The sequence below is a fragment of the Lithobates pipiens genome, unplaced genomic scaffold (assembly GCF_037356315.1).
Source record: "Lithobates pipiens isolate NorthernLeopardFrog02 unplaced genomic scaffold, aLitPip1_a1.2 Scaffold_47, whole genome shotgun sequence".
Lineage (NCBI taxonomy): Eukaryota > Metazoa > Chordata > Amphibia > Anura > Ranidae > Lithobates > Lithobates pipiens.
The window spans coordinates 2,422,906-2,450,788 of NW_027507871.1; the positions used below are offsets into that span (position 1 = coordinate 2,422,906).

General features: G+C 46.5%; 1 protein-coding gene across 1 annotated transcript in view; it reads right to left on the reverse strand.

Moving 5' to 3' along the window:
• Positions 1-1,591: 1,591 nt before the first annotated feature.
• Positions 1,592-27,883, reverse strand: part of CD4 (CD4 molecule) — a 90,054-nt gene continuing 63,762 nt past the window's right edge. The window contains exons 5-11 of the mRNA XM_077467110.1: positions 21,524-21,652; positions 17,363-17,596; positions 11,392-11,733; positions 7,903-8,145; positions 5,866-5,990; positions 5,717-5,784; positions 1,592-1,746 (exon numbers count right to left, since the gene is read on the reverse strand). Coding sequence (XP_077323236.1) covers positions 1,713-1,746; positions 5,717-5,784; positions 5,866-5,990; positions 7,903-8,145; positions 11,392-11,733; positions 17,363-17,596; positions 21,524-21,652 — 1,175 coding nt within the window. The 3' untranslated portion in view covers positions 1,592-1,712. The remainder of the gene's footprint in view (positions 1,747-5,716; positions 5,785-5,865; positions 5,991-7,902; positions 8,146-11,391; positions 11,734-17,362; positions 17,597-21,523; positions 21,653-27,883) is intronic.

The window sequence follows — 27,883 nt, forward strand, 5'->3', positions numbered from 1 at the left end:
AAGGAGGCCCCCTTATTTGTCACCCCCTTTATGAAGAAATTTGGCCACCATAGGTCTATAGAACCTCGGGCAGCTCTTTTACCCCGTGGTCCTTCTTCACATCTGACAGATTCCTCTTGAAAGACAAAAGGGGCCACAAGTGTGGGGTTGTGGTAAGTTGACCACCATAGGTCTATGGAGCCTCGGGCAGCTCTTTCACCCCGTGGTCCTTCTATAAATCTAACAGATTCGTCTTGAACGATAGAGGAGGCCACAAGTGCGGGGTCGTTGTAAGTTGACCACCCTATGGAGTCTCAGCCAGCCTTGTGGTCCTCCTTCACATCTGATGGATTTGCTTTAAAAGATAAAGGAGGCCCCGTATTTGTTGCCCCCTTTATTAAGTAAGTTGACCATGGCCACGATAGGTCTATGGAGCCTCGGGCAGCTCTTTCACCCCTGGGCCCTTCTTCACATCTCACAGATTCATCTTCAAAGAATGAGGAGGCCACAAGTGCGGGGTCGTTGTAAGTTGACTACCCTGTGGAGTCTCAGTCAGCCTTGTGGTGGTCCTCCTTCACATCTGATGGATTTGCCTTAAAAGATAAAGGAGGCCCCATACTTGTCGCCCCCTTTATGAAATAAGTTGGCCACCATAGGTCTATGGAGCCTCAGGCAGCTCTTTCACCCTCTGGTCCTTCTACAAATCTAACAGATTCATCTTGAAAGATAGAGGAGGCCACAAGTGCGGGGTCGTTGTAAGTTGACCACCCTGTGGAGTCTCAGTCAGCCTTGTGGTGGTCCTCCTTCACATCTGATGGATTTGCCTTAAAAGATAAAGGAGGCCCCCGTATTTGTTGCCCCCTTTATGAAGTAAGTTGACCATGGCCACGATAGGTCTATGGAGCCTCGGGCAGCTCTTTCACCCCGTGGTCCTTCTTCACATCTGACAGATTCCTCTTGAAAGACAAAAGGGGCCACAAGTGTGGGGTTGTTGTAAGTTGACCACCATAGGTCTATGGAGCCTCGGGCAGCTCTTTCACCCTCTGGTCCTTCTACAAATCTAACAGATTCATCTTGAAAGATAGAGGAGGCCACAAGTGCGGGGTGGTTGTAAGTTGACCACCCTGTGGAGTCTCAGTCAGCCTTGTGGTGGTCCTCCTTCACATCTGATGGATTTGCCTTAAAAGATAAAGGAGGCCCCGTAATTGTGGCCCTCTTTATGAAGTTAGTTGACCACCATAGGTCTATAGAGCCTCGGGTAGCTCTTTCACCCCTGGGCCCTTCTTCACATCTGACAGATTTGTCTTGAAAGATAAAAGGGGCCCCAAGTGTGGGGTTGTTGTAAGTTGACCACCCTGTGGAGTCTCAGTCGCCCCGGCGGTGGTCCTCCTTCACATCTGAACAGATTCATGTCAGAATAAAAAAAAATCTTCTGCAGACTATGTACAGCGGCAGTATATACAGTGCAATATATTCGTAGTCCATAGAAGGGCAGGATTCATAAAGCGTCCCGTAGACTGACGATGACGATGACGACGCCACGCGGCAGTCTAATGGAAGAGTCAGAAGGTGTCGTGAAATGTCCAGTTCTTCAATTTTTTTTTTTTTATCCTTTTCATTTTAATTTCCATTGGATGGATCTGATCTCTTCCAGTATAGGGATTCAGTCCATCTAGAAGTGCAATAGCCTGCAGGGGCAATCAGTGCAAGATTCTGCAGGATATCCAGTGCAGTCAGACGTTCTCTCTGAGCCTCTTGGGTGCGAATCTGGGAGACAGGAGATGTAAGAGATGTAAATACCAATAGAAATAGAAATATATATATATATATATCCTACCTACAAGGGTGCGGCGCTCTCCTTCAATACGCTAAGTTATATTAATCGATCGATGTACGGAATGTATTGGAGGAGAGCGCCGCACCCTCGTAGGAAGGATATATTCATTGCATGTGCACAGCTGGTTGGATGCAGACTTCCCCGGACCTCCTATATCAGTGATGGGGAACCTCGGCGCCCCAGATGTTTTGGAACTACATCTCCCATGATGCTCTGGCTCTCTGCAGTGTAGTGGAGCATCATGGGAAATGTAGTTCCAAACGATCGAGGATGCCAAGATTTCACCATTACTGTCCTTTATCATTTTGTTTTGTAGCGCGGTGTTCTAATTTAGCTATAGGGATAGTGTGGAAGGTTTGTGTATAAATATATAGCAGTCTACCACATATATTACATATCTACACTGATCAGCCATAACATTATGACCCCCCTCCCCCCACTATAACCCATCCAGGCATGGACCCCCCCCCCCGGCAGACCTCTGAAGGTACGCTGTGATATCCGGCACCAAGCTGTCACCAGCAGAGCCTTACTGGAGTTCATGTGCGTGTAAAGGCAGGCGTCCCAATACTTTTGGTAATATAGTGTATGAAGGGTGCCGGAGCCCATCCAGGCTCAGGATATGTGAATGTCACAGAATTGTGCTCAGGAGCGGCTCATAGGACAATTACTGTTAGAGTTCATTGGAGGCACTTGGTGTTGGAAGTGGGCAGAGTAGAAGGTGGTCGCAGTAATTGTGAGGGGTCCAGGGGACGGGTGGTGAGGTGGGCCAACGGAGAGGAGTTCATCAACTTCATTGGTGGTAACTGGGCAGAAGGAGGAGAGTATGGAGTGTGGTGTTGGATGTGTTGGGTGGGGGAGGAAGTTGAATGTTGGATATCTCCTCGCGAATTGTGCCGCTTTTGCTTTTGAAATGGTTGGCAATCTGTTGAGCAGTAAGCAAGTTGGTGGGTGGGGGAGGGGGGCAGGGGGGTTGGTAAGCAAGTTGGTTGGTGGGGGTGGTGGAGGGGTCGGTAAGCAAGTTGGTGGGTGGGGGAGGGGGGCAGGGGGGTCGGTAAGCAAGTTGGTTGGTGGGGGTGGTGGAGGGGTCGGTAAGCAAGTTGGTGGGTGGGGGAGGGGGGCAGGGGGGTTGATAAGCAAGTTGGTTGGTGGGGGCAGTGGGGGAGGGGGGCCGGTAAGCAAGTTGGTGGGTGGGGGCAGTGGGGGAGGGGGGCCGGTAAGCAAGCTGGTGGGTGGGGGAGGGGGGTCGGTAAGCAAGTTGGTGGGTGGGGTCGGGGGGTCGGTAAGCAAGTTGGTGGGTGGGGGAGGGGGGGTTGGTAAGCAAGTTGGTGGGTGGGGGCAGTGGGGGAGGGGGGCCGGTAAGCAAGCTGGTGGGTGGGGGAGGGGGGTCGGTAAGCAAGTTGGTGGGTGGGGGAGGGGGGTCGGTAAGCAAGTTGGTGGGTGGGGGAGGGGGGGTTGGTAAGCAAGTTGGTGGGTGGGGGCAGTGGGGGAGGGGGGCCGGTAAGCAAGCTGGTGGGTGGGGGAGGGGGTCGGTAAGCAAGTTGGTGGGTGGGGGAGGGGGGTCGGTAAGCAAGTTGGTGGGTGGGGGAGGGGGGGTTGGTAAGCAAGTTGGTGGGTGGGGGCAGTGGGAGAGGGGGGTTGGTAAGCAAGTTAGTGGGTGGGGGAGGGGGGGGTCGGTAAGCAAGTTGGTGGGTGGGGCAGGGGGGTCGGTAAGCAAGTTGGCGGGTGGGGGCAGTGGGGGAGGGGGGTTGGTAAGAAAGTTGGTGGGTGGGGGAGGGGGGTCGGTAAGCAAGTTGGTGGGTGGGGGAGGGGGGTTGGTAAGCAAGTTGGTGGGTGGGGGCAGTGGGAGAGGGGGGTTGGTAAGCAAGTTAGTGGGTGGGGGAGGGGGGGGGTCGGTAAGCAAGTTGGTGGGTGGGGCAGGGGGGTCGGTAAGCAAGTTGGCGGGTGGGGGCAGTGGGGGAGGGGGGTTGGTAAGAAAGTTGGTGGGTGGGGGAGGGGGGTCGGTAAGCAAGTTGGTGGGTGGGGGCAGTGGGGGGTGAAGTAAGGAATTAAGGGTAGAAAAGAGTTGGCGATTTTTGGATGAGAGGGTTTTGATGTTGTCGGAGGTTTGTTTAGCAGTGTGGGGGGCAGGAGTTGTATCTGAGAAGGGCAGATTTGTAGAGGGTAAAGTCTTGCAGGGTCTTAGATTTACGCCGTGCTCTTGAGACTTCTGGTGTTGTCTGTTTGCCAGGGTTGTGGCAGACGGGTCCGGGTTCTGTGTGTAGGTAGAGGAGGAAGTACGTCTAGGGAGGATGACAGCGCGGTGTTGTAGATGGAAGCGGTTAGGTCTGGGCAGGACAGGGGGTGTGATTTTGTCCATCAGAATGAAGGGGAGGGTTGAGGTGGCGAAGGTTTCGGTGGGTGGTGGTTTGTGGGTTGGCACGGCATGGTAGATGTACACAAGAAGGGAGAATATGATGAGGATTCAATCGATAATAATGCTTCATAATGTGATTATATTGCAACTTTGTACTACTTGGAATCTGGCGGCTCATTAGGGGCTCCGGACACATGGAATTCAATGGGTTTTTTTTTTTTTTTTAGAAGCACATGATCAGAGCCTCAGTCTCTAATTGGCTTCAAAAAGGGGTGGGCTCAGAGTGCGGGGCACTGCGCCCCCCGAGACCACCCACTTGTGTGACACTAGCAAATTAATATTTACTAATGTCTTCCTGCTTTTCCTCCCGGCCAATCAGGAAGCAGGTCCTGAGACCCGCTGGGCCAGGAGATATAAGACCCGATTGGCTGCGAGTCCTAAGTCGTGATTGGCTGGGAGGAGAAGCGACTGCCGGGACTCGGGAGGAGATGCAGTGGGGGGGGGGGGGGGGGCGGCTAGCCGCTGAAGTTGTGACCTGGATGGGGTAAGTGCAGGGCTGGCGTGGGGGGGGGGGGGGGGCTGGTGAGCAATGTGGCAGTTGAGTGATGGGCAGGGGGGAGGGGGGGAAGCGGTGATTGATCGAGCAAGCGAACGAGCTCCGGGGGGGGGGGGGGTATCTGGCTGAGGAGGGCCACGGGCTGTCCCCCCCCCCAAATAAAACTGAACACCACAAATGTGTATGATAGATCTGATGGGCATACCTGGGTATATACGGACTACATTCAGCCAGTAGGGGGCAGTGCAGGGTAGGGGGTTGTATGTATTTTCTAATAAATAGGAAATAAAGTTATTGATTACTTTGATACAATGGGGAGCTGTCCTATTTATAGATGAGGAGTGAGCAGCTGCTTTGTTCTTCAGGCCCCGAATAGTGTTCTGAGGGCCAATTCACTATTATATAAGGGGGGATGGGGGGCCGAGCCGTATCCAAATGCCTTCCGGGTCCACGGCATCCCTCAGATCCCTCAGATCCCTCCACTTCCCAGATCTTCTACTTCCCACTTCAGGGACAACCATCATGTTATATCTGATCGGGGTATATAGATATAGATATACAGTATATATGATATATCAGTCTAGCAATATATTTGTTATCTCTCTCTCTCTATATATATATATAATCTCCACAGTGCCATGAAAAAGTATTCATACCCCCTGACATTCCCCACATTTTGTTACAACCAAAACCATAAATGTATTTTATTGGGATTTTATGTGATGGACCAACACAAAGTGTCACATAATTGTGAAGTGGAAGGAAAATGATACAAATAAATCTGTGAAAAGTGTGGGGGGAGGGGCATTTGTATGGCGCCCCCTTTACTCTGATACCCCTAACTACAATCTAGAGGAAGCAATTGCCTTCAGAAGTCCGGACAGGACAGTTGTCACCAGAACAGGAAGTGAGGGGGAAATCTTCCCATGGGGACACATGTTCTGGGGACAAGTTAATAATAAGAGTGACCCCCCCCCCCCACACTTACCCGTTGCACTCGCACACCCTCTGCTGGTGCAGGTTCTCCAGTAACCAGGCTCTGTACCGCGCACGCCTCTGCAGGGAGAGAACAGATCAGATCTGCGCCGAGCGCACCGAGCACACAACAACACTGACAGCCGTCCAATCAATACTCACCATCCTGCGAAAGCGAGCCGCCATTACCGTGACGATCACCACAAGTAATAGGAGGACGATGAATCCCACCACCACTACCACCCAGAAGAGGGCGCCGGAGGGATGGAAGAGGCCCAGGGTGATCTCTGCAGAAGAAGAATGGAAGATAATTATCTATAAATCATCTATCTACATATTTATCACCTGTTAATAAATAGATGTATATATATATATATATATATACAGTATGTGACAAAAGTAAGTACACCCCTCCGTCACATTGGTGTAAATCTTTTCTTCTCTCTTTTCATGTGACAACACTGAAGAAATGACACTTGTCTACAATGTAAAGTAGTGAGTGTACAGCTTGTATAACAGTGTAAATTTCCTGTCCCCTCAAAATAACTCAACACACAGCCATTAATGTCTAAACCGCTGGCAACAAAAGTCAGTACACCCCTAAGGGAAAATCTCCAAATTGGGCCCAATTAGCCATTTTCCCTCCCCCGGTGTCACGCGACTCGTTAGTGTTACAAGGTCTCAGGTGTGAATGGAGAGCAGGTGTGTTAAATGTGGTGTTATCGCTCTCACTCTCTCATCCTGGTCACTGGAAGTACAACATGGCACCTCATGGCAAAGATCTCTCTGAGGATCTGAAGATAAGAATTGTCGCTCTACATAAAGATGGTCTAGGCTATAAGAAGATTGCCAAGACCCTGAAACTGATCTGCAGCACAGTGACCAAGACCATACAGCGGTATAACAGGACAGGTTCCCCTCAGAACAGGCCTCGCCATGGTCCACCAAAGAAGTTGAGGTCACGTGATCAGCGTCATATCCAGAGGTTGTCTTTGGGAAATAGATGTATGAGTGCTGCCAGCATTGCTGCAGAGGTTGTAGGGGTGAGGGGGTCAGCCTGTCAGTGCTCAGACCATACTCCGCACACTGCATCAAATTGGTCTGCATGGCTGTCATCCCAGAAGGAAGCCTCTTCTAAAGATGATGCACAAGAAAGACCACAAACAGTTTGCTGAAGACAAGCAGACTAAGGAGATGGATTACTGGAACCATGTCCTGTGGTCTGATGAGACCAAGATAAAGGTATTTGGTGTCAGATGGTGTCAGGCGTGTGTGGGGGCAACCAGGTGAGGAGGACAAAGACAAGTGTGTCTTGTCTACAGTCAGGCATGGTGGTGGGGGTGTCATGGTCTGGGGCTGCATGAGTGCTGCCGGCACTGGGGGGGCTACAGATCATTGAGGGGACCATGAATGCCAACATGTACTGTGACATACTGAAGCAGAGCATGATCCCCTCCCTTCAGAGACTGGACTGCAGGGCAGTATTCCAACATGATAACCACCCCAAACACACCTCCAACACCACCACTGCCTTGCTATAGAAGCTGAGGGTGAAGGTGATGGACTGGCCAAGCATGTCTCCAGACCTAAACCCTATTGATCATCTGTGGGGGATCCTCAGAGGGAAGGTGGAGGAGGGGAAGGTCTCCAACATCCACCAGCTCTGTGATGTCATCATGGGGGAGGGGAAGAGGACTCCAGTGGTGACCTGTGAAGCTCTGCTGACCTCCATGCCCAAGAGGGTGAAGGCAGTGCTGGAAATTAATGGTGACCACACAAAATATTGACACTTTGGGCCCAATCTGGACATTTTCACTTAGGGGTGTCCTGACTTTTGTTGCCAGCGGGTTAGACATTAATGGCTGTGTGTTGAGTTATTTTGAGGGGACAGGAAATTTACACTGTTATACAAGCTGTACACTCACTACTTTACATTGTAGACAAGTGTCATTTCTTCAGTGTTGTCACATGAAAAGAGAGAAGAAATGTCACTGAGGGGTGTACTTACTTTTGTCACATCCTGTATATATTTCCATTTCTGTCGGTCTATAAATAGATAATAAAGATTTACTATTCCTGTATATAAATATTTTCTATCTCTATCTAGACTTTTGTCTATAGATATACAGATACTCCCCTTCTATACTGTCCTCCCTCCCCCCATCCCGCCTCTCTATCTGATCTCCGGGGGTCGCTCACCCACTGTCAGATTAGCGCTGCTCCTGATATTTTCTCCAATCAGAACGTTGCAGGTCCAGTTCCCCAAGGTCTCCGGCACGGCGGTGATATTCTTGGTGAAGGTTCTCTGCCCCGGCTCTCCGCACACCCTCTGGCCAATCACCTTATAATACCAGCAGAGTTTGGCGTCCGGGTCCGGGCAGGAGGCGGAGCACCGCAGGGTCACATTGGACTCCATGCTGAAGAAGGTCGGGGAAGCAGAGACTGCGAGGAAGAAGAAAACATCCAATGTGAGAATTCCACCAATAAACAACCCGGGATTCAGCAGAAAGAAATACAGACACTAGATTCCCAAAAGTATTGGGACACCTGCCTTTACACGACCTTTAATACCCCCCCAGTCTTAGTCCGGAGGGTTCAATATTGAGTTGGCCCTTTGCAGCTGTAACAGCTTCACCTCTTCTGGGAAGTCCGTCCACAAGGTTTAGGAGGGTGTCTATGGGAATGTTTGACCATTCTTCCAGAAGAGCATTTGTGAGGTCAGGCGCTGATGTTGGACGAGAAGGCCTGGCTCACAGTCTCTGCTCTAATTCATCCCAAAGGTGTTCTATCGGGTTGAGGTCAGGACTCTGTGCAGGCCAGTCAAGTCCCTCAACCCCAAACTCGCTCACCCATGTCTTTATGGACCTTGCTTTGTGCACTGGTGAGCAGTCATGTTGGAACAGGAAGAGGCCGTCCCCAAACTGATCCCATAAAGTTGGGAGCATGAAATTGTCCAAAATGTCTTGGTATGATGACGCCTTAAGAGTTCCCTTCACTGGAACTAAGGGGCCAACCCCAACCCCTGAAAAACAACCCCACACCATAATCCCCCCTCCCCCACTCCATAATCCCCCTCCCCCACTCCATAATCCCCCCTCCGACACCATAATCCCCCCTTCCCCACACCATAATCCCCCCTCCCCCACTCCATAATCCCCCTCCCCCACTCCATAATCCCCCCCTCCGACACCATAATCCCCCCACTCCATAATCCCCCCTCCGACACCAAAATCCCCCTCCCCCACTCCATAACCCCCCTCCGACACCATAATCCCCCTTCCCCACTCCATAATCCCCCCACTCCATAATCCCCCCTCCGACACCAAAATCCCCCTCCCCCACTCCATAACCCCCCTCCGACACCAAAATCCCCCTCCCCCACTCCATAACCCCCCTCCGACACCATAATCCCCCTTCCCCACTCCATAATCCCCCCACTCCATAATCCCCCCTCCGACACCAAAATCCCCCTCCCCCACTCCATAATCCCCCCTTCCCCTACTCCATAATCCCCCTCCCCCACTCCATAACCCCCCTCCGACACCATAATCCCCCTTCCCCACTCCATAATCCCCCCACTCCATAATCCCCCCTCTGAAACCATAATCCCCCTCCCCCACTCCATAATCCCCCCTTCCCCTACTCCATAATCCCCCCTCCGACACCAAAATCCCCCTCCCCCACTCCATAATCTCACCTCCGACACCATAATCCCCCTCCCCCACTCCATAATCCCCCCTCTCCGACACCATAGTCCCCCCCCACTCCATAATCCCCCTCCGAAACCATAATCCCCCTCCCCCCACTCCATAATCACCCCTCTCCCTACACCATAATCCCCCCTCCACCATAATCCTCCCCCAACACACCATGATCCCCCACACCATAACCTCCTCCAACACCACAATCCCCCCTACCCCTACACCATAATCTCCCTCCCCCCACACCATAATCCCCCCTTCCCCTACTCCATAATCCCCCCTCCAACACCAAAATCCCCCTCCCCCACTCCATAATCCCCCCTCCGACACCATAATCCCCCCTCCAACACCATAGTCCCCCCTCCCCCACTCCCTAATCCCCCTCCGACACCATAATCCCCCTCCCCCACTCCATAATCCCCCCTCTCCGACACCATAGTCCCCCCCACTCCATAATCCCCCTCCGAAACCATAATCCCCCTCCCCCACTCCATAATCCCCCCTCCGACACCATAATCCCCCCTCCCCCCACTCCATAATCACCCCTCTCCCTACACCATAATCCCCCCTCCACCATAATCCTCCCCCAACACACCATGATCCCCCACACCATAACCTCCTCCAACACCACAATCCCCCCTCCCCCTACACCATAATCACCCCTCCCCCTACACCATAATCTCCCTCCCCCCACACCATAATCCCCCCTTCCCCTACTCCATAATCCCCCTCCAACACCAAAATCCCCCTCCCCCACTCCATAATCCCCCTCCCCCCACTCCATAATCCCCCCTCCACCATAATCCTCCCCCAACACACCATGATCCCCCACACCATAACCTCCTCCAACACCACAATCCCCCCTCCCCCTACACCATAATCACCCCTCCCCCCACACCATAATCACCCCCCTCCCCACACCATAATCACCCCCCTCCCCACACCATAATCACCCCTCTCCCCACACCATAATCCCCCCTCCCCCTACACCAGGGATATGCAATTAGTGGACCTCCAGCTGTTGCAAAACTACAAGTCCCATCATGCCTCTGCCTCTGGGTGTCAGGCTTGTGGCTGTCAGAGTCTTGCTATGCCTCATGGGAATTGTAGTTCTGCGACAGCTGGAGGTCCGCTAATTGCATATCCCTGCTGTACACCATAATCCCCCCTCCACCGAATGATCTGGACCAGTGCACAAAGCAAGGTCCATAAAGACATGGATGAGCGAGTTTGAGGTGGAGGAACTTGACTGGCCTGCACAGAGTCCTCTGAGGGCTTCACAGAACAGCTGTATTTATACTGAGATGAAATGACACACAGGGGGGCTCTATTTACTAATTAGGAGACTTCTGAAGGCAATTGGTTCCGCTAGATTGTAGTTAGGGGTATCAGAGTAAAGGGGGCGCCATACAAATGCCCCTCCCCCCCCCCCACACTTTTCATATATTTATTTGTATCATTTATCATTTTCCTTCCACTTCACAATTATGTGACACTTTGTGTTGGTCCATCACATAAAATCCCAATAAAATACATTTATGGTTTTGGTTGTAACAAAATGTGGGGAATGTCAGGGGGTATGAATACTTTTTCCAGGCACTGTATACTTGATATATTTTATATACTTTTTCTGTTACTGGAGATGCTTTAACATCCATTCTATGATCGGAATATGGAAGAGCGAAGGACACAATGGGGTTGGGTAAAGCGGTATGGGCTGTTTGGCTTTGCATGGGGTATTTTCCCTTGGCTCAATCAATAAGGTGAAGTTCTGCTGACTATTTCTTTTTATTTTTTAATCCTTAACCTTAAATCCTCCTTTTCCGGCTCCTCTCCTGAACCGGAGAAATGGGTTCCTCTGATTTTACTGCACACTGTGAGCTTCTCACCGTGTGCATTAGCAGCCCCCCCCCCCCCTCATTTCCTGGCTGGAGGGCACCCACCATCATCTAGCCCTTTCCTCCGCAGCCTAGCGGGCTGATCTTACCTGTCATGTGGGACACACAGACCTCCCTGGTCAGACGTTTCTGCCGGCTCTCCAGCTGGAGGACGATGTCCATTTGGTAGGTGCCACTTTTAGGGTTGGTGAGGGTGTAGCTCAGGTCATTATATCGCTCTCCTTGCACCTTGGGGTCACAATTGTCCCAGCACCCGGCCCCGCCTCTGTCCGGCATCTCTTTCATCCTCTGGGAGGAAAAGCTGATGTTGGCTCCTAGGACTCTCACTTCCTTTTCTAAGGGAGTCTTCCGCACATTAAAATTGAAGATCCAAGGGAGGAGGACCAGGCGTTTTCCAGACATGTACACGGTGGACGGGGAGTGGGAGAAACCTGGGGGGGGGGGGAGGGGGAAACGTTTATAGAAATCTAATACTGGCCATACACAGGCAGAGATCACAGTGATAAACATTCTTCCTGAATTTATAACAAATAGAAATATCTACGCAGATAAAATACACCCATGGGCCTGTTTTCTGTGTTCTGTCCATCCAGCCCTGAGATTTACACAACACAGCCCTGTCTGCTACAGTTCATTAAAACTTGCAGGTCTTGCCCCCCCCCCCAGCCTGTGATTGGACAGTTAAAAGAGAAGCAGAAGACTAATGAAAGAATTTCTTTATCACCCAGGCTTTCAAAAAAAATACAAGGCTGAGGGATCATCATCAGCATTCAGACTTTACAAAGAATGCAACAAGAAATGTAAGGGTGCAATACGGCTAAGATAGAACATGAAAGACACATAGCGGAGGAGAGCAAAAAAAAAAAACAAGAAATTCTTTAAGTATATAAACAGTAACAAAGGGAGGACAGACCATATTGGCCCCATAAAGAATGAGGAAGGACATCGGGTTACAAAGGATGGGGGGATGGGGAAAGTATTGAATTTATTCTTCTCCTCAGTCCTCACGAGGGAATCGGGGGGCTTCAGTAACCAAAACTGCAGTGTTTATCCTCATCACACATCACAGGAAGCCCCTCCATGGTTATTGGGGGGCAGAAGCAGAATTAGACTTGGGAAACTTAACATTAATAAATCACCGGGACCCCGGGCCGCTGATAAGGCAGTACAACCAGCCCTCTTGTACTGGGCCCGGACCCCATCAGTTCAAACAGGGCGCTGGGGCATCTGCTGAGCAGGAGGGCCGACTGTACTGTCTTATCGCAGACACAGATGAATGAATGAATGAAATACTTGTATAGCGCACAATGCGAACTGAATCGCCGATCCTCTTCTGTTTCCCAACGCAGCGCTGCCGGCTTCTCCTCCTCTCCCTCCCTTCTGCTGCACTGCAAGGGGATTGCTTCCAGCACATGCGCCCACTTCCGTATGCTGTCTGGGCCCCCCCCTATGTGCCCCTTTCCCCTGCGGCGCTGCCAACTTCCCTCCTTTCCCACGGCAGCTGCTGTGGCCACACAATGGGGTGTCATTTACTGGCCCCTTCCTTTCCTGAATGAACACAATGAGTGATAGGTACCAGTCACTCCTGTGTCCATTGTGAATTAACAGGAGGCCTTAGAGTGCTTCCTATTCATTCATCTGAGGCTGTAGAGAGCGGGACTGATAAATCTATGTCCTTAGTCACTTTCTGCTGGGTAGGGGGTCTTGTCAGGTAGGCTGTATGGGGCCCCAGAATTACTAACAGCAGCCCTACGGGGACCAGGTGGCTTGTACCCAAGGGTCAGGGCCATTTTTAAGGCAGGGCAAAAGGTGGGCCCTTTCATTGTTGTGGGGCCCAAAGCAGCTGCCTCATACTTTACAACTATCCTGGATTAAATTCCCTCGTCCCTTGAGGTTTTAGTCCCGTGTTGTGTCCCAATATCTCTGCCCTATGGTTGTGTACAGATGACTCACCTGCAGACCCTATGTTTACATGTAAATAACCGGCATGCATATGTAAATAGCGCCGGAATTCCTATGTAAATAAGGGATATCATGCCCCCCCTGAGGTCATATCCAGAGTAATCTCTAGCAACCAATCAACAAGCAGAAACCATGTGCTGTAACCTCTAGCAACTAATTAGTGAGCTGTAATGTGTGCTGTAACCTCTAACAACCAGTCAGTGAGCGGTAATGATACACTGTAACCTCTGGCAACCAATCGCAATAGCTGCCTGATCTGATACAGTAAATGGATTTTGAGTCTAGCCGCTATTTATTGTATGTCTCAGAGCAGGTGGAGAGCGAAACTGCATGGGGGGGGGGGGGCAAGAAAAGTTTTGCCCAGGGTCCAATCAATATTAAAGACGGCCCTGCCGAGGGTACTTACTCCAATATAAATCTGCCCTCCTAAAATACAATTTCTGCCCCCTCACTGCCAAGCAGACCTCTTTTATCCCACTCACTAGCACATTATCATCCAGTCCACGTCAACTCTTCTCTACCTTTAAAGGGGCTGTAAACCCTTACCACCAACTTTGACCTACAGGTGAGCCTAGATCAGTGATGGCGAACCTCGGCACCCCAGATGTTTTGGAACTACATTTCCCATGATGCTCATGCACTCTGCAGTATAGTGGAGCATCATGGGAAATGTAGTTCCAAAACATCTGGGGTGCCGAGGTTCGCCATCACTGGCCTAGATGAAGGCCTAGATTAAGGCTTACCTGGAGGTCCAAGAAATATCTCCTAAACCTACACGGTGTAGGAGATATTTGCCAAAAAAAACAGGCACCGCTGTCTACGGCACATACGCATGCACTGAGTGCGCCACGGTCAACAGCGATATGCCGCTAGTGGCGGCTCCCGTGCGCATGCGCGGGAGTGACGTCATCGCGGCTCCGTCGAATGACAGCGCCGGAGCAGGGAGACCCACCAAGAAGATGGACTACAGGGGACAGCGGTGACATCGCTGGCTCCTGTGTCAGGTAAGTGACACATAATGTACCACTACCCTGTTTCCCCTAAAATAAGACCTAGCGTGATTGTCGACGATGGCTGCAATATAAGCCCTACCCCCCCAAATAAGCCCTAGTTAAAGTCCTTCTATGTCTTATTCTCAGGGTAGGGCTTATTTTCGGGGAAAGAGGGTGGGGTTTATTTGGGGGGTAGGGCTTATATTGCAGCCATCACCGACACTCACGCTAGGTCTTATTTTAGGGGAAACAGGGTATGCGATGCGATTCGATGCGATGCAATGCGATGCGATGCATAGTAGTCCATTATGCTTTACCTTTGCAGGGAATGAAAGAGGAAGTAACACTCATCAGGGTTTACTTCCTCTTTAACACTCTACTCCGTCCTCCTCTCCTTCCACCCTCTAATTCACTCACCGCCCAGGAGATCTCCAAACACTTCATACATAAGAGTGATACAATTGGTGAGGAGATCTCCGATGTGCAGAAACCTCCCCCACTCACCACCCCATGTCTACAGACACAATCATTACTTCCCTCATTCAGCCCCGCTGGTATTAACGAGGTTGCTACATTTTTTCCTAATGCCCACCTAACGACCTGCCCCCTGGATCCCGCTCCCTCACAAATGCTGCGCTCACCCTCTGACTCCATTCTACACCCTCCAACCCACATTTCCGATCTCACCCCCCTCTCTTCTGACATCTTCCCAAACTCTCTAAGCCCTTGTACACACGGTCGGAGAATCCGTCGGAATGTGTCCTATCGGACCGTGTCGTCGGATAATCCGACTGTGTGTGGTCTGCATCGGACTGATTCCGTCGGAATATCCGTCAGACCCAATTTTCCAACTTGTTGTAAATATTTTCCGACAAACTGGTTCGATCGGACATACTCCGATCATGTGTAGAGAATTCCAATCGGACAAAGTGCCACGCATGCTCAGATCAAATTCCTACACCAAAGCTATTGGCTACTAGCCTGAACGTAGTCCCGTCCTAACGAAATGACGTCATCACGTTCTGAATGATCGGACATTCCGACAACTTTGTCCGACCGTGTGTATGCAACAGTTTCGGACAAAATCCGACGGACAAAATCCGACGGATTTGGTTGTGGAAATCTCCGACCCGTGTGTATGCAACAGTTTCGGACAAAATCCGGTGGATTTGGTTGTGGAAATCTCCGACCCGTGTGTACAGGGGCTAAAACATGCGCTAGTCACGTCTATCCTTAAAAAAGCCCTCACCGGACCCCACCGATCTTAACAACCTACGCCCCATCCCCCTCCTCCCCTTCACCTCCAAACTCCTTGGAAGACAAAGGAGAAAAAGAATTCCCGGATTGGCCGCATATCAAAAAAAAAAAAGGCATCTTTATTGGCAAACGATTAAAATCCAATTACAGTCACCCCACAAAAATAGGTGTAGCACTGACCCCCGAAGGAGCTGCTGGTTAGATTTGGGGTCACCCTTACCTTCTTCACCTCGGTTTGCGTGTCTAGGGGGTTCCCGTGGTAGGTGGCCCAGAAACTTTAGAGACTGACGACTTTTTATTTGCAAAAACTTAATTAACGAACAGTGTTTCGGTATAGGATCAGAGGGTTAGGAAGGAAGTTCGGGTACTCTCAGGGGCGGACTGACCATTCGGCCACTCGGGAATTGCCCGAGGGCCCCCGGGCCACTAGAGGGCCCCATCAGGGTTGCCAGCCTCAGTAAAACCAGTATGGAAAAATCTGTGTTTTTTTTTTACATCTGTCTCTGTAATGTCCCTCACCCACATCCTTTTGGTCTAAAAATCCCAAGATTATAGCTGCCCCACCTCTCCAGTACCTTCTCAGCCAATAGAAACATGTGTGTGTATACTGTGTGATTGTATACCGTGTGTACATGTCTGTGTATACTGTGTGATTGTATACCGTGTGTGTGTGTTTTTGTCTACTGTGTGATTGTATACTGTGTGTGTGTGTGTTTGTGTCAACTGTGTGGCCCCATAATCTCTGATTGCCTGGGGGCCCCATAATCTCTGATTGCCTGGGGGCCCCATAATCTCCTATTGCCCGGGGGCCCCATGAGTTGTCACTCCGCCCGTGGGTACTCTTAGTGTCAAAGTCAATAATGAAGGAATTGCTTACTTTGACCGCATCCAGAGAATAGCCATTCACAGCTGGATGATCACTCAGGTTGGACAGTCCCTCTCTCACCAGACCGAGCAGCCAACAAGGTGCTTCCTGAGGAACGAGTCTCTGCCACAGATGTTGTTGTAGAACATGAACAAGGAAACTTGAACACTTGTAGAACACTCGTGTGGTACCAGTATCTTTCAGCCGGTCCGGCGATACCTCACGAGATTGGATTCCCTTAGGTCCTTCAGCCCTACCAGGCTCTTGCTAAGAAGCCAACCCGTACGTGGCCTTCTTCTGAAGAGTCCTCCCCTGGATAGCTACGAAGTTGCTGGGCCTCTCCAACAACCGGAGACGGCACCGGACCACCTCAGAATCCTTTCCTTAGTTTCCCTGCCTTGGGCTAGCCAGACATCAAGTCCGGTGGATCCGCACCCCGGGCCATAGCCTTCCCGGGGGCTGGTCAGGAGGACCAGGACCAAGCAGTCAGAACATACCTCTGGACCGGAACCCCAAACCACGTGACATCCGCATATCTTAAGTACCCTCTCCCAGAAAGCACAGCAAGAGTGACACTCCCTCTGGGCTGGCTCAGAGAGAATGTAACCTTAAAGCACCCAACCAGACTGTGTTTCCATGCCTGCCAGAAGAGACAGCGCCCCCTATGGCCAGGCAGAACACCCTGTAGTCCAGTCAGACTGATGCTGAGGTCAAAATTTTGAACAATTATACCCAAAACAAACTGCAGTTCAGGTGTAACGTTAAATTTCAAAAACACACACATAGCGCGTGCTCTTCACGAGCCGGCGCTACATAGGGAAAACAGGACACATAGCTAACGCGTTTCACGCCCCATCATGGCGCTTATTCATAGCTCAGATCAGTGGATAATATATACTATTGTTATTATTTTTATTATTATTATTTTTATTATTATTTTTTTAAGTAAAGGAAATGAGTTTATAATCGGGATTTGTTACTTACCGCTGACTTCTATTTTTAAATCAAAGTCTTTTTTCAGTCCATTGCCCATCTCTACATGGACCTTGTAAGTCCCTCGGTCATCTATCTGCACGTTGTCCTTCTTCAGGACCGGCCCATCTGCCTTCTTCTGTTCGGATTTCCACCAGGACACAGCGGCAGACGTCCCAGGAGGGTGCTCAATGGTTAGAATTAGATTTTCCGATGCCAGGAGGGTCATGGAAGGAACGGCCTTCACTGTGGAAAAAAATCAGAGAAGCGGAATTATTCTAAAGAAAAAAACTATTACTGAGATTAGAAACAAACACGAAATGTAACGCCGAATCCAAACCCCAAAGATTTCATTGTAACTCAAACACTTTATATCACCGAAAAAATATAACGCCAGTGATTGGAGCCCAGAGAAAGTGTACAAGTGACATTTCTGAAGGTTATAACAATGAACAATTAATAGGATGTGGGGGGCGTGTTCAAGAGGCGGGCTGTGATTGGGAGGGGCGCGTTCAAGAGGCGGGCTGTGATTGGGAGGGGACGTGTATAAGAAGCGGGCTGTGATTGGGAGGGGGCGTGTATAAGAAGCGGACTGTGATTGGGAGGGGTGTGTATAAGAGGCAGGCTGTGATTGGGAGGGGTGTGTATAAGAGGCGGGCTGTGATTGAGAGGGGGTGTGTATAAGAGGCAGGCTGTGATTGAGAGGGGGTGTGTATAAGAGGCAGGCTGTGATTGGGAGGGGTGTGTATAAGAGGCGGGCTGTGATTGGGAGGGGCGTGTATAAGAGGTGGGCTGTGATTGGGGGGTGTGTTCAAGAGGCAGGTTGTGATTGGGAGGGGGCGTGTATAAGAGGCGGGCTGTGATTGGGAGGGGCGTGTATAAGAGGCAGGCTGTGATTGGGGGGCGTGTTCAAGAGGCGGGCTGTGATTGGGAGGGGGCGTGTATAAGAGGCAGGCTGTGATTGGGAGGGGTGTGTATAAGAGGCAGGCTGTGATTGGGAGGGGTGTGTATAAGAGGCGGGCTGTGATTGGGAGGGGCGTGTATAAGAGGCAGGCTGTGATTGGGAGGGGTGTGTATAAGAGGCGGGCTGTGATTGGGAGGGGCGTGTATAAGAGGCGGGCTGTGATTGGGGGGCGTGTTCAAGAGGCAGGTTATGATTGGGAGGGGGCGTGTATAAGAGGCGGGCTGTGATTGGGAGGGGCGTGTATAAGAGGCAGGCTGTGATTGGGGGGCGTGTTCAAGAGGCGGGCTGTGATTGGGAGGGGCGTGTATAAGAGGCAGGCTGTGATTGGGAGGGGTGTGTATAAGAGGCGGGCTGTGATTGGGAGGGGCGTGTATAAGAGGCGGGCTGTGATTGGGGGGCGTGTTCAAGAGGCAGGTTATGATTGGGAGGGGGCATGTATAAGAGGCGGGCTGTGATTGGGAGGGGCGTGTATAAGAGGCAGGCTGTGATTGGGGGGCGTGTTCAAGAGGCGGGCTGTGATTGGGAGGGGTGTGTATAAGAGGCAGGCTGTGATTGGGAGGGGTGTGTTCAAGAGGCGGGCTGTGATTGGGAGGGGTGTGTTCAAGAGGTGGGCTGTGATTGAGAGGGGGTGTGTATAAGAGGCGGGCTGTGATTGGGAGGGGTGTGTATAAGAAGCAGGCTGTGATTGGGAGGGGCGTGTATAAGAGGCAGGCTGTGATTGGGAGGGGGCGTGTATAAGAGGGAGGCTGTGATTGGGAGGGGGCGTGTATAAGAGGCAGGCTGTGATTGGGAGGGGGCGTGTATAAGAGGCAAGCTGTGATTGGGCGGGGATGTGTATAAGAGGCAGGCTGTGATTGGGAGGGTGCGTGTATAAGAGGCAGGCTGTGATTGGGAGGGGGCGTGTATAAGAGGCAGGCTGTAATTGAGAAGGGAGTGTATAAGAGGCAGGCTGTGATTGGGGGGCGTGTTCAAGAGGCAGGCTGTGATTGGGAGGGGGCGTGTATAAGAGGCAGGCTGTGATTGGGGGGCGTGTATAAGAGGCAGGCTGTGATTGGGGGGTGTGTATAAGAGGCAGGCTGTAATTGGGAGGGGGCGTGTATAAGAGGCAGGCTGTGATTGGGAGGGGGCGTGTATAAGAGGCAGGCTGTGATTGGGAGGGGGCGTGTATAAGAGGCAGGCTGTGATTGGGAGGGGGCGTGTATAAGAGGCAGGCTGTGATTGAGAAGGGCGTGTATAAGAGGCAGGCTGTGATTGGGGGGCGTGTTCAAGAGGCAGGCTGTGATTGGGAGGGGCGTGTATAAAAAGTAGGCTGTGATTGGGAGGGGGCGTGTATAAGAGGCAGGCTGTGATTGGGAGGGGGCGTGTATAAAAAGTAGGCTGTGATTGGGAGGGGGCATTTTTAAAAAAACACTTCCGGACCGCCCACTGTATACACATTGGTATTTTGAAGTTAAATACCCGGGTTATGGCAGCGGATAGCTAACACTACCCTGGTATCTTTTTAAACAGTGGACTGTCCGCTTTCACATAAAAGTGGTCTCAGCAGCAGATTCGCCACAAGAAAATTTTTATGGGTGGTGGGAGAGAGCCCCTCCCACTGCGTTCCGATGGTCTCCGCAGCGGAAACAATCCGATCCTGTGGCCTGATGGGCAGGAAGTCGAGAGAGGGCATGATGCCCCCCGCTCCACTCTATGCCCTTGGAGGACCAGAGTGACGTTCAAAGGACACTTCCGCCTTACGGACGTAAAGGGGCTTTTTTTTATTGCTTTGAAGTGTAAATGTGAGATATGAGGTCTCACATTAAAGCGGGATTCCACCCTAAATTGGAACTTCCGCTCATCGGAACCCTCCTCCCCTCCGGTGTCGCATTTGGCACCTTTCAGGGGGGAGGGGGGTGCAGATACCCGTCTAAGACAGGTATTTGCACCCACTTCCGGGCATAGACTCCCACGGAAGTCTATGCCTCTTCCTGTCCCACCGCGCTGTCTGCTGGGACACACACGGGTCCCTGAGATAGCGCGGACCATTCCCATTGCGCTGTGCGACCCGCGCATGCGCAGTAGGGAACAGGGAAGTGAAGCCGCATCGCTTCACTTCCTGATTCCCTCACCGAGAATGGCGGCTGCATTGTGCTTTTTGCAATATGAACCGTGTAAGTATATGTTAAAGGTGTAAAAATATTACCGAATAAAGCAAACAAGCAAAAAAGTTTGTAATTATTATTAGTTAGTAAAATAGAAGTGAACAAAAGAAAACACAGCAGAAAAATAATAATTAAATAGAGGAGAATAAGGTGTTAATTGAGGCTGATTATTATAAATGAAGGGTTAGGGTTTTTACTTGACAGGTTGCTTTCAAGGTTAAACTGATTTCATCTACAGATGGAAGTTCATCCCTTTGATCTGTAGATGAACAAACAGAAATATACAAAATGAAACAATGTTTATTTCTATCTTTCTGTTCCATACTGAGTAATGTTGTTGATAAACATTGCCCGGCTGCTCTTTTTTGTATTTTTTTTTTTTACGCCTCCTATTGCCGAGAATATGTTTACACGTCAGCTGTCAACAGAGGAACCCCCGCTGACAGCTGAGTCCCCGGTTGGTAAGGATTTTTTTTTCTTGTTAACATTTTAGCTGTCAGTGAGGGAATCCCGCTGACGGCTAAAAGACCGGAGTCTGAAAGTATCCGTCTTCAGGTATCGGAGCATTTGCACAAGTACAGATACCCGTGGTAAATGCTTCGTATCGGCACCGATATCGGGGGGAACCCTAATAATCAGAACAATGATGAGACGCGGAGGAACTGAAACTTGCATTTTACTAAACGGGTGCAAAGCGGGAGGTAAAACGGGTTCAGGGTGGCAAAAACAAGGATAAGTATACAAAACGGATGGTGAAAGCGGCACGGACACGGACTCTTTTACAGCAACGTATCTCTTCGGCTCAATCGGGGGTAACATGTGGCTGCGATGAATAGTCTCTATAAGGGCTCGTTAACATTAGCGGTGCTCTCTGAAGAGTGATCTCGATTCAGATCGCTCTTCAGAGAGCATTTGACAGGCAGTGAGAAGAGATTATGTTATTGGTTTTCCAATGGGACAATCTTAGTTTCTATCTACTGTGTGTATATATATATACCCAATGAGGTTTACATGACATACACATGACACATGACTCCCACCATCACACACTCATCCAGGCCGTACCTTGGAAGACTAGAAGTTGGACTGTCTGTGTCTGCGCGTTCTTCTGACAAGTGTAATTGCCGGAGTCAGACGGGAATAATAATTTAGATATCGTCAAGTCATTTGTATCGCCTGAAACACTGAAACGTTCTGTACAAAAAAATAAAATAAAAAATGCACAAAATGAAATAATTATTCGCAATGTTGTGTGCGCCATCTAGTGGCCACAATGTGGTATAGCTTTCTGAAATACCTCAATGAGAATGTACACCACATTTTGGCCACTAGGTGGAGCTCATGATAAAGGAATTAATCTATTGGAAAAATTACACACATTTTGGCCAATTTGCAGGAATGCTTCTGATACTTTGGCCAATGAATGTTTTATAGATTGACCCCCTTACTAACCTCGGCCAGGGGTCTCCAAACTGTGGTTCTCCAGTTGTTTATGAACTACAATTCCCATCATGCTTGGTCATGTCTGTGAATTTCAGCGTTTTACAATGCCTCATGGGACGTTGTAGGTGACAACACTATAAATGCAGCCGTGTTGTCACTCTAGGCTGCTCTCCTAATTTGGACTACAAACTGCAAACTCCCCCATCCATTCATATATGCAGCCATTTGTATGTTGTCTTTTCTGCTGGCAGCCATTTTTACTAAGGGCAGAGGATTACTCACCCAACGCATGGCTGTGCTATACTGCTCTTACTGCACATGTGCAGGATCCCACCGCCAAATTGTGATGTCAGGAAGGTCCCACTCATGCGTGGATAGTGGCAGCACAGACTGGTCACTATCGACCCCTGCACCCCTCACCACCATCGTTCTGCCTCATGCCCACCAATACTCTCATCATTCTGCCCTACTACCCCCACTCACCACTTTGCAGCACCCCCACTCTTACCACACTGCCACGGCTCTCACCTCACCTACTCTACATCCCTTCCTACAACTCTGAGGGATGCCCACCCCCACTCTTACTACCCACTACACAACCTTACACCCCTTACTTACCACTCTGCCCCACTCCCCCATCACTTGCCCCTCCCCCCTGCTCTCACTCTTCTTTACCCCTGTTCATCATTTGCAATCCCTGTACTCTCAATCTTATACCCCCCCAGCACACAACCATGCCTGCATCCCCTCCTCCTCCCTAAAAAACAATATCATATATAATCGGCGACACTTAAAGGGCCAGTATTCCATGTCAAATGCAAGGGGGGCCAGACTGTCCCAGATTACTCCCTAATAGAGAGGAAACTGATGGGACATCATATATATAATAATAGAGAGGGAAATGATAGGACGTCATATATAATAATAGAAGGGGGAATGATAGGACATCCTATATAATAATAGAGAGGGAAATGATAGGACATCCTATATAATAATAGAAGGGGAAATGATAGGACATCATATATAATAATAGAAGGGGAAATGATAGGACATCATATATAATTATAGAGAGGGAAATGATAGGACATCATATATAATAATAGAAGGGGAAATGATAGGACATCATATATATTAATAGAAGGGGAAATGATAGGACATCATATATAATAATAGAAGGGGAAATGATAGGACGTCATATATAATAATAGAGAGGGAAATGATAGGACATCATATATAATAATAGAGAGGGAAATGATAGGACATCATATATAATAATAGAGAGGGAAATGATAGGACGTCATATATAATAATAGAGAGGGAAATGATAGGACGTCATATATAATAATAGAGAGGGAAATGATAGGACATCATATATAATAATAGAGAGGGAAATGATAGGACATCATATATAATAATAGAGAGGGAAATGATAGGACATCATATATAATAATAGAGAGGGAAATGATAGGACATCATATATAATAATAGAGAGGGAAATGATAGGACATCATATATAATAATAGAGAGGGAAATGATAGGACATCATATATAATAATAGAGAGGGAACTGATAGGACATCATATATAATAATAGAGAGGGAAATGATTGGACATCATATCTAATAATAGAGAGGGAAATGATAGGACATCATATATATAATAATAGAAGGGGAAATGATAGGACATCATATATAATAATAGAGAGGGAAATGATAGGACATCATATATAATAATAGAGAGGGAAATGATAGGACATCATATATAATAATAGAAGGGGAATTGATAGGACAACATATATAATAATAGAGAGGGAAATGATTGGACATCATATCTAATAATAGAAGGGGAAATGATAGGACATCATATATATATTAATAGAAGGGGAAATGATAGGACATCATATATAATAATAGAAGGGGAAATGATAGGACATCATATATAATAATAGAGAGGGAAATGATAGGACATCATATATAATAATAGAAGGGGAAATGATAGGACATCATATATAATAATAGAGAGGGAAATGATAGGACATCATATATAATAATAGAGAGGGAAATGATAGGACATCATATATAATAATAGAGAGGGAAATGATTGGACATCATATATAATAATAGAGAGGGAAATGATAGGACATCATATATAATAATAGAGAGGGAAATGATTGGACATCATATCTAATAATAGAAGGGGAAATGATAGGACATCATATATATAATAATAGAAGGGGAAATGATAGGACACCATATATAATAATAGAAGGGGAAATGATAGGACATCATATATAATAATAGAAGGGGAAATGATAGGACATCATATATAATAATAGAAGGGGAAATGATAGGACATCATATATAATAATAGAGAGGGAAATGATTGGACATCATATCTAATAATAGAGAGGGAAATGATAGGACATCATATATATAATAATAGAAGGGGAAATGATAGGACATCATATATAATAATAGAAGGGGAAATGATAGGACATCATATATAATAATAGAGAGGGAAATGATAGGACATCATATATAATAATAGAGAGGGAAATGATAGGACATCATATATAATAATAGAGAGGGAAATGATAGGACATCATATATAATAATAGAAGGGGAAATGATAGGACATCATATATATAATAATAGAGAGGGAAATGATAGGACGTCATATATAATAATAGAAGGGGAAATGATAGGACATCATATATAATAATAGAAGGGGAAATGATAGGACATCATATATAATAATAGAGAGGGAAATGATAGGACATCATATATAATAATAGAAGGGGAAATGATAGGACACCATATATAATAATAGAGAGGGAAATGATAGGACATCATATATAATAATAGAGAGGGAAATGATTGGACATCATATCTAATAATAGAAGGGGAAATGATAGGACATCATATATAATAATAGAAGGGGAAATGATAGGACATCATATATAATAATAGAGAGGGAAATGATAGGACATCATATATAATAATAGAGAGGGAAATGATAGGACATCATATATAATAATAGAGAGGGAAATGATAGGACATCATATATATAATAATAGAAGGGGAAATGATAGGACACCATATATAATAATAGAAGGGGAAATGATAGGACATCATATATAATAATAGAAGGGGAAATGATAGGACATCATATATAATAATAGAGAGGGAAATGATAGGACATCATATATAATAATAGAGAGGGAAATGATAGGACATCATATATAATAATAGAGAGGGAAATGATAGGACATCATATATAATAATAGAGAGGGAAATGATAGGACATCATATATAATAATAGAGAGGGAAATAATAGGACATCATATATAATAATAGAGAGGGAAATGATAGGACATCATATATATAATAATAGAAGGGGAAATGATAGGACATCATATATAATAATAGAGAGGGAAATGATAGGACATCATATATAATAATAGAGAGGGAAATGATAGGACATCATATATAATAATAGAGAGGGAAATAATAGGACATCATATATAATAATAGAGAGGGAAATGATAGGACATCATATATATAATAATAGAAGGGGAAATGATAGGACATCATATATAATAATAGAGAGGGAAATGATAGGACATCATATATATAATAATAGAAGGGGAAATGATAGGACATCATATATAATAATAGAGAGGGAAATGATAGGACATCATATATAATAATAGAGAGGGAAATGATAGGACATCATATATAATAATAGAGAGGGAAATGATTGGACATCATATATAATAATAGAGAGGGAAATGATAGGACATCATATCTAATAATAGAAGGGGAAATGATAGGACATCATATATAATAATAGAAGGGGAAATGATAGGACATCATATATAATAATAGAGAGGGAAATGATAGGACATCATATATAATAATAGAGAGGGAACTGATAGGACATCATATATAATAATAGAGAGGGAAATGATAGGACATCATATATAATAATAGAAGGGGAAATGATTGGACATCATATATAATAATAGAGAGGGAAATGATAGGACATCATATATAATAATAGAGAGGGAAATGATAGGACATCATATATAATAATAGAGAGGGAAATGATAGGACATCATATATAATAATAGAAGGGGAAATGATAGGACATCATATATAATAATAGAGAGGGAAATGATAGGACATCTTATATAATAATAGAGAGGGAAATGATAGGACATCATATATATAATAATAGAAGGGGAAATGATAGGACATCATATCTAATAATAGAAGGGGAAATGATAGGACATCATATATAATAATAGAGAGGGAAATGATAGGACATCATATATAATAATAGAAGGGGAAATGATAGGACATCATATATAATAATAGAGAGGGAAATGATAGGACATCTTATATAATAATAGAGAGGGAAATGATAGGACATCATATATATAATAATAGAAGGGGAAATGATAGGACATCATATCTAATAATAGAAGGGGAAATGATAGGACATCATATATAATAATAGAAGGGGAAATGATAGGACATCATATATAATAATAGAGAGGGAAATTATAGGACATCATATATAATAATAGAGAGGGAAATGATAGGACATCATATATAATAATAGAGAGGGAAATGATAGGACATCATATATATAATAATAGAAGGGGAAATGATAGGACACCATATATAATAATAGAAGGGGAAATGATAGGACATCATATATAATAATAGAAGGGGAAATGATAGGACATCATATATAATAATAGAGAGGGAAATGATAGGACATCATATATAATAATAGAGAGGGAAATAATAGGACATCATATATAATAATAGAGAGGGAAATGATAGGACATCATATATATAATAATAGAAGGGGAAATGATAGGACATCATATATAATAATAGAGAGGGAAATGATAGGACATCATATATAATAATAGAGAGGGAAATGATAGGACATCATATATAATAATAGAGAGGGAAATAATAGGACATCATATATAATAATAGAGAGGGAAATGATAGGACATCATATATATAATAATAGAAGGGGAAATGATAGGACATCATATATAATAATAGAGAGGGAAATGATAGGACATCATATATATAATAATAGAAGGGGAAATGATAGGACATCATATATAATAATAGAGAGGGAAATGATAGGACATCATATATAATAATAGAGAGGGAAATGATAGGACATCATATATAATAATAGAGAGGGAAATGATTGGACATCATATATAATAATAGAGAGGGAAATGATAGGACATCATATCTAATAATAGAAGGGGAAATGATAGGACATCATATATAATAATAGAAGGGGAAATGATAGGACATCATATATAATAATAGAGAGGGAAATAATAGGACATCATATATAATAATAGAGAGGGAACTGATAGGACATCATATATAATAATAGAGAGGGAAATGATAGGACATCATATATAATAATAGAAGGGGAAATGATAGGACATCATATATAATAATAGAGAGGGAAATGATTGGACATCATATATAATAATAGAAGGGGAAATGATAGGACATCATATATAATAATAGAGAGGGAAATGATAGGACATCTTATATAATAATAGAGAGGGAAATGATAGGACATCATATATATAATAATAGAAGGGGAAATGATAGGACATCATATATAATAATAGAAGGGGAAATGATAGGACATCATATATAATAATAGAAGGGGAAATGATAGGACATCATATATAATAATAGAGAGGGAAATGATAGGACATCATATATAATAATAGAGAGGGAAATGATAGGACATCATATATAATAATAGAGAGGGAAATGATAGGACATCATATATAATAATAGAGAGGGAAATGATAGGACATCATATATAATAATAGAGAGGGAAATGATAGGACATCATATATAATAATAGAGAGGGAAATGATAGGACATCATATATAATAATAGAGAGGGAAATAATAGGA